The sequence below is a fragment of the Myzus persicae genome, unplaced genomic scaffold (genome assembly GCF_001856785.1).
Source record: "Myzus persicae strain clone G006 unplaced genomic scaffold, MPER_G0061.0, whole genome shotgun sequence".
NCBI classification, from domain to species: Eukaryota; Metazoa; Arthropoda; class Insecta; order Hemiptera; family Aphididae; genus Myzus; species Myzus persicae.
In genome coordinates this window covers 186,527-199,731 of record NW_019102258.1, presented here as the reverse complement: position 1 = coordinate 199,731, position 13,205 = coordinate 186,527, and the positions used below count along the sequence as shown (strand labels likewise).

Sequence of the window (13,205 nt, the reverse complement as noted above, 5' to 3'; positions counted from 1 at the left end):
AAGCTCTCCCAATTTTTCAAAATAGTAAACTCTCCCGATGGTAAACTCTCCCGGGTTAATATTATGTTTACCTGAAGTAAATGTGTAAACTCTCCCGGGTCAAAATTATGTTTACCTGAAGTAAATGTGTAAACTCTCCCGGGTCAAAATTATGTTTACCTGAAGTAAATGTGTAAACTCTCCCGGGTCAACTTTATAGTTACCTGTAGGAAGTATGTAAGCTCTCCCGAGTTGTTTTAAATGTTATTGCTACACTTCGAGTTGGCTACACTGCAGAGATTGTGATTGACTATTTTTAATAGAAACTGAAATGTATATTGGATTTTTTGAAATTTTATTTTTTATTGTATTTTGACTATAATATCATGTTCATAGCAACTAAAGACATTAATTTATATTGTTATTATTATTATTATTATTATTATTATATATGATTGACTATTTTTAAACGCAACTTAAATGTATATTAAATTTATTTTATGATTTTTACTAGACCCGGGAGAGTTTACATGTTCTCTTCAGGTAGTACTAAACTAGATCCGGGAGAGTTTACACGTTTTCGTCAGGTAGTACTGGAGTAGACCCGGGAGAGTTTACCATCGGGAGAGTTTACAATCGCCCTTCGAGAGAAACGGTGAGCTTTAGATCGACCGCGATTTCTCCGAAAAAAAATATCGTAATCAACGGAAACGGCATAATATACTGAAGTGATTTTTTTTTTGTCCGTTCCATCCAGTGCACGTCAAACAGACTATGGAGTATAATAAATTTGGCGCACACTAAATCAAGTTACTGGCAATCGGAGAAACTCCCGCACCATTATTGCGACGGTTTAAAATTTATTTTTATTATTTATTTTTTTTTTTATCCAAAAGAAATGATGCGACACGGCAGAAGATCATTAAGCTACTACACGTTATGTGAGCAGTGGCTCGATAGAATTTAATTTCCTACGAAAATTCCTATTATATTTTATAGTCGAAAATACAATGCAATCAAGAAGTATAAAATACTAAGAATGTTTATCAAACCGATGTCATTGTTATTGTTTTTAATGTGCAAACTTCTCTAATTATAAAGGTTGATGTCTCGTATAGATATTATGTAAATCAGACACGAATAATAATTAATGTTTTTAATTTGAAACTCGCATTTACCTAATAAAACAAACGGTGCGAAAAAAAAAACATTTTCCATAGTACAAAACATTTCAGCAAGATGCATAAAATAATTGTAATTACGAGAAATCTCAAGAACTCGAAAATATGGTCTATATTTAAAAAATCCATAATAAAAATTCTGAATAACAGATATTATTGAAAGAAAAAGGTTGAGCTGTTTATCAGTGAATCGCTCTGTATAATTCGTGTACAAATTGTATATTTTATCATTTCGCATTTGATTTAAAACGTTCAATGAAAAACTATCAAAGGCAAACTGAGCACGCATAAACTCGACAAAAATTACTAAATAACATTACGTAGAAAAATGTTTTATCTTATCTCGAGAGCCGAGAGGTTTACTTATATTTCTATTCCGGTGGAAGTGCAGTCCATTACATCCATCGCCGTGTATACATATATAGTCCGAACGGTTTGTTTTGGATTTGTTCGTTTGTCTCAAAAACCAAACAAAACACTAAAATAAAACACCGCGCTACCTCATTTAGAGCGATGCACAGACGACCAGCAGAGAGATGGCATACACGAAAAGTCCCAGTAATTTATCAGGATTTACCTCTCAACTCGTCGGCGGCATGCACAGTCTTAACAATGGCCCAGAACGGGTCCAAAGACAAATATGCGGTCAAGCAGACACGGTTTTTCCGTTGCCGGCAAAAGGTTACGATCATAGACAATGGCTAGTCTAAATACAGATAACATCAACGGTCGTGCACGCCGTTTTTGTTTACCCAAAAGCCTCACATTACTTTGCCTCACTCATTTTAATGAGAACTGTTAAAAGTATTATTATCATTTGGTGTTTATATATGTGTATACACGTTCTTTGTAAAAAAAAAAAAAGAAAACTACCTGCGCTATATAGAGTCACAAAGCTCCGCACGTTTACGAGTTCACGATACACAATGACCTTTGTACGAGCATAAGTTAACCTTATGCCTTTATAACGGTCGATAACACTATTGTGTCAAAAACTCGTAATATGTATACATATATATTATACGCTTTCGGTATCAAACACAAGTCACGAATGTATAGTAGTCACAAGTAGGATTATGAATGTTAAAAAAGGATTTACACAGTCTGCTCGGTAACAACAATTATTGTGTTGCATTGAATTTTGGTATCAGTTATCACACGGATCCCGGTACTTAGGTTTACGGCGGTTAATAGTTGGGTATACCGATGATACTAGATCATGTTTTTGTGTTCGAGTGCTTTAATATTTTGTCCAGTTTTGTTAAAGTCGATGCGAACAAGTTTTCCGTAGTTAATGTCGCAACAGTATAAATATTTTAATATAGGTGACTGCAGTCCGAAAACTAACGCGAGTGAAACAGCTGAATTCGTTTAGACTCTACCCTGGTGTTTGAAATTGTTGACAATTTCAACTTTAACGTCAGCAACACATAATTTGTTATGATTGATCTGGTTTTATAAACGTTCAGTTCTTCGAAATTGATATTGCCGTAGGTATAAAAGCAGATTTTTAACGTTTTTAATTTGTATTTGATCAACTTTGTTGTAATAGCCAAATGCGAAATTACAAAAACATTTCATATTTGTTGATAAATAAATATGTTAAATTTGTAAAATACGAGAAATAAAATCTATAAACATTTGAAACGAAGTCCTACAAACATCATACACATTGCTGATTTTAATTTTCATAATAATTTTCACAAAAACTGCACTGGGATATAAAAAAAAACCATCTCTACAGTGTATCATTATTGTGTGAATTATGCAATATTATAAAACTGGTAAATGAAAATTTTGGTAATACGGAACAAAACACCAGTCATTTTAATAGATTTATTCTCAGAATATTAAAATAATTAGTTTACAATATGCTATGACATATTCGTTCAATATTTTAGATACTAAGCGAAGCGATGATGAATGTATTATGTAAATCGAGTTCAAATGTTATTATATGACATTTTTTGTATTAAAAAAAATTCACATTTCTATATAAAGAATCTATACTCTACAGCAGGGTTATAAGAGAGTCCTAACTGCAAATGGTAATGCAAAATTATATGAAGAGCGGGAAAAGGAATAATATCTATTATTTTATTAGTAAAAATATCAACATTTTAACCACCCGGTTTATAGTATGTAACACGGCGACTAATGTAGGCAATATTAATACATGACTGCCTGCTCAGCATAATATTATAACAAAATAATGCAATTAATAATAATATTATTGTATCTGCGAAGTTGAAGTAAGTCAAATAATTAATTAATATTTTGGAGTCAAATAAAATGAATAATTGGAAATTGGGTTTTCGAGTTTTTTAGGCAAAAATAAGTAAATGACAATAATAGATATAGTTGGTATATACAGAGTATCCCATGAGGATTTGACCATTAGCCGCAGAAAGGATTCGCCGCCCCACTAGCCAACCTAACCGGTTTTTTGCCGTTTTACTTATAAGATAAGGAAATTATTAAAAATCATGATATTAATGAAAAAGATTTATGATATATTTATTATCTTAGTGGATATCTCAATAGGTAAATCCTTTCAGGACACACTGTCACACTGCATATACAACAGCTGGTAAAAACGAATGATAACAATACCTATATTTAATTTCTCACAATAAATACATACGGCGTAAGTTGTGACTCGTGAGGGGTGAAAACAATATTGATTTCAACGTTTTGGAGATAAAATCGGAACGATCAGTTCACATATCATAATATTTAGGCATCTATGTTATATATTTATACCTTTTTTACGCATTTTTCTATGTAGCAAGTTTATTCTTAATTTTTCTTTTGACACGGATGGATATTTTATGTACTGTGCTTTAAAGTCTTCGTCTCCTAATTATTAATTAGATATATTATTAATTGTATACACTCGAATCATTTACAGTTAATAGTTGTTTTTCCAATTTAATTACGTTAAATTTTCTCGAATAAATTATGTTTGAAAACTTAAATTAACTAAATATATTATATCATTATGTACTCATATTACCTACTCACTCATAATTTATAAACATTCAGTAAATTATTATACTACTATATTCTTGGAGAATAAATACGAATAAAAATAAATAAAATCTTGTAAGTGTAGTAAGCATAATTTAAGATGTTAATATATAATTAATAAATATAAGACATTTAGCATACTTGACAATGCTAAAGTATATATTTTTTTTGTGCAAATATTTTAAGTTTTATGCTGGACCACGGACTTTGGATCGATTAGAAAAATTATATTTTTTTGTGAATTTGATTATATCACGCTAGAGAGGGGGGAGGCAACACGCAAGTTGATGCATCTTGATGTTTATAATTTTATAAAAAAAAACTTTCATTCAAAAATATATTTTTTTAATTTTAATGTTTTGTGAGGATCTTCTAAAGTTTGCCCTTTATGTTTTTTAGCTTACAATATTTTAATGACAAATTTTAAAATTTCTAAATCTAGTTGGTAAAATATTTGACATTTTTCAAATTGATTTGAAAAAGTCGAGATAGATATAAAATTTAAATAAAAAGAATGGAATTTCAAGATATATTTATAAATTATTTGCTACGAGTTCGCAAAATATCCAATAGGACGTAATTCGACTTCGTGGGCACGGGAATAATAATGACATTCCGTAGTAATAACAATATTATTATTATCATCATTATTACATCGTTTATAAAAACATGAAGCACATGTAATAAATTAAACCAGAATTTTGTGTTTTATTATCTCACTTAAAGAGGAAAAGGTCATACGTGTAACATATTATATTATTATCGTTCTAATATATATATTACTTATACATGTATATATATCGTCATGTCCTTGATCCTCAAAACGGCGCGGGTACGTCATTACATTCATTATTATCTAACCCCACGCGGAGCGCTATCTCTAACACGACATCCATATTGGACAGGTACGATTTATCCTCTCTTTCAGGAACCCTAGTCTGACGTTATCTCCGCGAGCCCCCTGCTGACTCGATAAAAATAGGTTTGCGATACGACCTACATTTTATATTCTGATAATAAAAACTGCCCGCACGGTACCGCTCATAAATATTAAAGTGCTCGACGTAGACATAATTATTATACAATATATTATATCATATCGTAATAGATACTACTACAACACACATTATTACATATTATGTGTTTATTATTGTAATGGTATTCGTGCGTATACCTTAACGTTATATTATTGTACCACTTGTATAATATCACTGTGTTATTGCAAATGATATCGATTTACGTGTACCATAATAACAACAAAATATGTGTATGAAACTTACCCGAGATTTCGGTCGAAAAGATCCACCGGAAGAGTATCCTTCATTAGATCCATGCAACCCCGAGCTGGGAAACTGAAAATAGAAAGCGTAAAATCGTGGTTATTGATTTATGTAAACACGCTACGGGGTTGAATAATCGCGCGATATAGGTACCTAGTTTGTAGGTAGTGTATTACAATGAACTACGAGTAAGTATATCGTATTGTGAACATTGTATGATTGTAGTATTAGAAACAATAATAATTACAGACACACATAATAGTAATTAACGCGTGGGCGAGCGAGATCGGATGGAACTATTTCGCCGAAAAAATGAAAAAAAAAAACCGAGGAAAAAATCAAAAATCTATAACTCAGAAAACGAGATGACACGGATATGATAAACAAATATCGGAAATGTGATGGAAATGTACGTACGAAAATAAATTCACAAATTCTCATACACACGTGTATACATATATTATATATTTACATACAATATATATGATATTGCGTGTATACGTATACGCGTATGAATTATATATATATGTTTATATATATGCGTATTATATACACTTATATGTTGAAACATCGTTTGGAATATGGAGAAAGGAGAAAATAGAACATCGATTTCTCTCCGCACACCCATATATAAAACCCACAGCTCTCTCACTCGTCGTCCATCACCCACCCAATAGCGCGAACACACACACACACACACACACACACACACACACACACACATATAAACATGCGCGCGCTATTCTCATATTGTACACCAAAGCTTACCTTCTGTGACCCTACCTCTCGGGTAGAGATGCCCATTTTGTCATGATGTCTGATTTGTACCGGGTAGATGATCTGATAATAATTGGCTCCGATGTTCCGCACCAGCTCTTGGTTCTGTCGATAATCCCGCAGGAGCCTTTCCACTTCCCCTGCACACCAAACGAAAAATAAATAAATGAAAATAATAGGTATACATATATATATGTATATATAAAACAGCCGGTAAAAGCGGATGATCGCGGTACCTATATTTTATTTCTCAAAATAAATACTTATGGCTCGAGGGGTGTAAACGATATCGATTGCAACGTTTGGGATATAAAATCTGAACGATCAGTTCGCATATCACGAGACATAGGTACCTGTAGGTACGTCACATATATTTGTATATTTAGCACACGATATGCGTGAAAAGCACCTGTCCGATGGATGACATGTATATAATTTGATATATGTATACATATGTTGTATTTATCTATATGTCTCTGGTTTATTCGGTATTTTTTTTATTCGATAGACTTACATATTTTTGTGCCGTGTTTTAAAGTATTCGCCTTCTGATTATTATAATATTAATCGACAAAATTGGATACACTCAAATTACGGTCAATAGATTTCACTCAATATTAGGTGCTTTAAATTTACACTTGAATTTATGATGTCTGAAAACTTAAATTAACTAAATATATTATAATATTGTTATGTACTATTCCTACCTATCCATAATTTATGAACAGTCAGTGTATTATAAAATACACACAACGTTAAGTTTCATTTTTTTTGTTTTACTTTTATTGTAAACAAATGATTCCACACATAGAGAATAATGTAATTTTAGAAACACAGTAATATTTTTGTTTTGAATATATATATTATAATTATAAAACTATAGTGCACAAATTCGATGAACATATTAATTTATCAATATTACTTACGCAGTAAAATATTAAATGTAATTAATTTTTGGTTTACAATAAATTACAAATGATAAAATAAGTTTAGTGCGTTTAAATGTATCTAACTTCAGTAGTACCCGTGGTGTACGGACTTGAGCCCAAATACCCCGGAATGGGGAGGGAACGGTTTGTGACGAGCTTATGGGCACGTGAGAAAATCACTAACAAACAAATATTATTTCCAATTAATGCCTATGCCTGTCTAGAAGATTAGGCACAATCACCAATGTCGAAAACCAATGCACAATTTCTCCGCAACAAATCTCGACAGATGTGTCTGAGGTGAGCGGGGTCGCCCATCATTGATTCACTCGAAACAAACAGACACGTCATACTACAGTATCATGCCGAGATGCCGTTCTTGTATCTGATTGGATTAAAATCCATCTCGGCAAATCGCATTCAAAACTGCATACCACCGAAGGGGCAAATTATTTCAACAAAGGCACGAAAACTACGACCCTGCAGCCTCAAGACATATTGTACCCTTCACTCGGTTTATCCGACACCGGAGAAGAAAACTCCTTTGAGGGGCTCTGCAGATGAATTATTTCTGCGATTTGACTAATATATTATTTATATATTATTATAAATACAGCGACTCGTCAGACCGTCTTGCGATGATTTTTTCTTTTTTTTTCTTATTTGCGCGCAGCTATCTCACTGCGTATTAAGTAACGTAATCACAGCCTCGAGGGAACACAATAAATACGTCTGTCTTTAAACGTTTGACAAACAAAATAAGTGTCGAGAGAAAAGTATATACTGTTTATCGCAGTAGAGGTGTCTCGTTTTTAATACTCGCGCCACTCGAAGCCGTGTGAATATCGATTAAAAGACTTACACACATGATCACAATTAATAACCGTGTAGAAACCTAATGACCACCATCATAAAACGATAATCGCATTAAGGGCACGTTATGCGAGGATCGTAAAACATGCGCAGCTAATCTTCGTGTAATAACAATATTATTACGATTATAGAAAAATTATAAAAATAAAAAAACAAACCCACCTCTCTACACCTGAAACTGCCACTTCATTATATAATATTGTTCATATTTTTTACGGTACGCTAATTGTTATAATTAATAATAAAGTGTACAAGATACCGATATTGTCTCACGGGAGCAATAAGCAAAGTTTCAGTTTCAAAGTACACGTTTGTTCTAATATATTCTGTATACATAGGTATATTATATACTCCACGGGAGTTTAAACTATATTTTCATGTCTTGTTGAAATTATTTTAATTTTGAATTTCCCTGTTCAGTACAGCGTTACTGTGAGCCGTTCATACACATTGACAGGAAATCTGTGAGAGCATAACTCGAGTATAAGATAAAACATTTCACAAAACTATACACGAGCTGCTCATTGTTTAGCAAACAAGAATTTAATATTTTAAAACATATATATCAGGTCAAAGAAGTGCTCGTTTGTGATAAATAAAACACAATGTTGCGAACAATAATAATAATAGTAATAATAATAATAATTGTCCCGTTATTATAACGATGTAGTTTGCGCGATTTTAAATTCAATTTTTGCCCACCCCCACACTCATCACCGGTAGAGGAGGAGATGAAAAGGTTGATGATGGAAAGGGATGCCGAGAACGGCAGAGGTAGGTTGTCTTTTGTGCGCCAGGGATGATAATATTTTTTGCGAAAGAAAATATTATTATTATATTTTTTTTTTGTATATAAAACATGAAAAAAATATGATAGAGAAATGCAAAGAACATCGATTGATGTACCATAGGATATATAATGTAACCTTCTAGTAATATTTGAGTACAATAACTGTGCTCCGAGTATCTACTCTGATCAGCAGGAGATGGAAAAGCCGACCAGGAAACGGGTAACAACGAAAAAACCTGAATGCCACTCCGCCCTGACGTCTGTATATATATAATAATAATAATGCTTGTCCTTAAGCTTATTTATATCCCTCAAAAAATTCCACACGCCGATACATTTTCTAGTGACATATTTTTTTATTTTTTTTTTCGTTTTCTTGCTGCGTTCTGCACACAAACAAATATCAGCAATTTCACTCATTTCAAAGCGGACATTATAATATACTGTAATAGTATAATACGAAAATTCCATTACAATATTATTATTATTATTATTATTATTATTATTATTATTTTTACAATATAATAATATATTATACGCATGTGTATGACGTATATCGAATATCACATAATATGTGCACACGTCGTGTACTTGTGTAACACCCGCAGAGATGTTTTCAACTGCAGGAAAATGATGTATATTCAAGTCGGCGATTCACCAGATACGCTCACGCCTCAATCGTATAATACACAATAACAATGAATTCAATAAAATTCAAAGTTTTATTTTTAGTTTTAAGTAATCTCCCAAGTTCTTCATCACGAGTAAAGAATGTATTATCAAATAAATACTTAGATTTTGTAAGCTGTTTTTAGAGTACTTGGTTGATAAAAAATTTATTATTATCAAATGAGAATTACATTTTTTTGAAAATGATGATGCTTATAAATCAAAATATAAACGATTAGTTTCTGATAGTCAAACTTTAAGTTTAATAGGGTAATAGTCCATCATAATATATGTATATATATATATACGTATATAAGTTACGATATTGGAACTCTGATGATTTAAACAAATTATAATCATCAATTTTAATCTATTAACATTTTATAACTTGTAATTATCTTTGTATATTTAGTAAGTACTAAATATTACATATTTTGTAATATTATATTTTATGTTGAATATTATATTATTATGTGACGTTAAATAATTTTGAAACCACTCATTCGCATTTCTCTTCACATGCGTCAACATTTAAGAAAATCATCTGATTAACAGGCCAACCGATTTTATTTTACCTTAAAATAGTTATTAATTAAATTATAGCTCACCGCACTCTCCCCGAAAATTCTAGACGCTCCATTGAAGCACTTCCTTAAATGGTGTAAACATTTATAAAGGTTTAAAGGTATATTTATAAGTCAAAAATATCAAAATTAGTGTAAAAGCGTTTGAAATTCAATTAATATTTGAGAAATTGAATGATTAACAGTGATTAATCATGTATTGTTAAAAAATCGAAAAGAAAACATACAAATTTTTCTAAAAAAATGAAGGCAAGTACTTAATTAATTAATACTATAATTTCATCAAGGTGATCTCTATTTCTCGATAGCTATTTTCTTTAATCGTATTGTATTAACGGAATAAAGTATTTTATCGAGGCCGTAAATTTCACTAGAACTTAAACAATTAAACACATTTTAATGGTCAGTTAAAATACCTATATAATATGTTTCATCACGTTGTTAAACTAATACGGTTAAATTATTTGTAGTACTTAATCAAAAGCGTGTGATTTAACGCTCAGTTCTTATGCCTAGACAATAATAATATATGTACACGTTTAATTTAGACTTAGGTATTTGTTTTGTATAGAAATAAATGGAACACATTATACACGTACACGTGTTTTTTGATTCAAATTTGATTACGCGAAATGCTATTGGTACCATAATTCGTATTTCCTATATTTATAAACAATTCAACAGTCAACACATTATACTAAATATCAGCTGTGTCTACGTTTATTGAATTTTGGGTGAGCCAATAAATTATTAGAACGCATTATAATGCCCAGTTCACTCACGACATGAAGGAACAACCCGGAGAATAGCCCATAAATTAGACTATTATTATTAATAATAATATGTATGATTCGATGTAATTTATCACGGTTTATATTTTATTGTAAGTGGCTTACGAAAGGCAATAATTTATTATTGAAAAACAGTTTCGAAAAAAGGTTGAGCTAGAAAACTTAGATATGAAATTATTTTCACCGAAACTAGGTCGTGAATAATGTATGGAAATAAATGGCTGGTTATTTATTTATTTATTTTTGTTTATAAAATATTAGAATATTTCATGTTCAACAGTCTTGTTATAATAGTTAGATAATTAGATTCATCTAATGACGTACCTAATAAAAGTTATAATAGCTGCTACGAGAAAATTATTATCATACACACGGTATCAATTAATACCATAAGTACCTGATGGTATCTGTGAAAAAAAAATAAAAACTTTAATGTGCCACTTAAATACTTAATCAATTATTAAAGTTAAAATAATAAAAAAAAAAACATTAGTTTTTTAATTTTTAATACAAAATGTTTTCGATCAATATAGTTTGTTGCACAATTTAATAACACAGTATAAACTTCATATTATTATAAAACCTGATACTTATGTAGCACATAATCAGTGAAAACTTTTATGTACACAAATTATAATTAAAATATAAATTATATGAAACTTATCGACATTAAACATTTTAATATTGCTGTAAACTATTTTCGTATATAATATAAAAAAATCTTTAAACGACTTTAACTTCTTTCAAATTTTAATTGAAAGAAATCAGTAACAAAATCTTTTAGGTTACAGTTTGCATTTTTTCGATAATACATTTTAAATCTTAAACATTTTTCCTCCGATCTCAATACCTACCTTTTGAATCTGTATTTCAGATTATTTTTAAGTTATTTTTTCGAGTTTATCAATAGCGTGGTATTTTATTAAAATGTAAGGTAACCACAATAGTGTTTGCTTAAATATAAATACTTTGTGATAAATATATTATTTAATATTTGAACTTAAGACAATATGACTTGAGCTGTTCCTACGATATGCCAATATGACTTGAATTATTCGTGCTGTATGCCAAAATATAATTGACATTTCAGAGTAAGATTAATTTGGTGCACTGATAAAATATCGAGGACCAAATTTAGCATGATCAAAATATCGCGAAACCAATATATCAAAAAGAAATATTATCGCCAGTAAATTATAATATTGACAAATCAAAATTTTTAAACAAATTGCATTTAATGTTTTATATTACCAATATTATTTGATGTGGATAAATGTAGGTAAATATATACATATATTATACAATTGCATAACTTATTTGGAATTTATATAATTTATTTGATAGAAAAAAATATTTTACAATAGTATTGCAATTGATTTTTTCGTCAACTACCGAATTAATGTTTTAATTTTGGTTGTGCATTGGCCATAACCTATTGGTTCACACCAAGAATGCCCACTTCATATTTTCTGATTAATAATGAATTTATTCAAATTCAGAATATTGAAATTTTTAAGTATACTTAATGACCTTATTTTTAAATATTTAAATTTTGTAAGTGTCCTGTGGCGATACCAACTTCTTTTTTTTAAATGAGTATCTCTTTTTTTTCTGTAAATTGTTAAGCAGACGCCTTTTTGAAAACTTTATTTGATATCTTAATCAATAAGACATTTAAATATTCAGATACTCACGTTATTTTTTACACTTTCTCGCTTTTATCCCCACACAATTGTTTTCTATCAAGTACCGGTTTCAGGCCATACTAAATGTTATAATATATAATCTTTCACAGATCGCCAAGCAGCGATGACTCATGTTCAAGATTCCAATTCTTCATAAACCTGTTGTAAATTTTAATAATTTGTATAATTTTTGTTGTGTAGTGTAATACTTGCCACTTGTAAGACAGTAATTTTTCTTATAATATGTAAAGAAAAAATACGGCATTAAATATAACAAAAATAAATATATTTTGTCAATAACACAACAAATAATAAGATTGTGATGATTCTAATGTATGCCTAAATCGGTATGTCTGTATTAATTATTATTATTTATATTCAAATATTATTATTTGAATAACGCGTGTTTTTATAACATGTTGATGTTCATTTTGTAATTAAATCTACTTTACATTAAGGTATTTGTTTATGTTAAATCTAAAATGTCTTAATATATTATGTAACTATATTGTATTTAAAATATTAAACATTAACTATATTTACGATATTTTACTAGAAATATTTTTTTATTGCGATATTATAATATAATATTGGTTTCGGTAATTCGATACGTCTATGAAAGTGTTTACTGCATACA

General features: G+C 30.0%; 1 protein-coding gene across 3 annotated transcripts in view; it reads right to left on the bottom strand.

The window, feature by feature from the left end:
• Positions 1-13,205, bottom strand: part of LOC111031669 (disintegrin and metalloproteinase domain-containing protein 11) — a 258,301-nt gene that overhangs the window by 68,704 nt on the left and 176,392 nt on the right. For all 3 annotated transcript variants that reach the window (XM_022311712.1, XM_022311711.1, XM_022311713.1), the window contains exons 3-4: positions 6,239-6,387; positions 5,471-5,542 (exon numbers count right to left, since the gene is read on the bottom strand). In XM_022311712.1, coding sequence (XP_022167404.1) covers positions 5,471-5,542; positions 6,239-6,387 — 221 coding nt within the window. The remainder of the gene's footprint in view (positions 1-5,470; positions 5,543-6,238; positions 6,388-13,205) is intronic.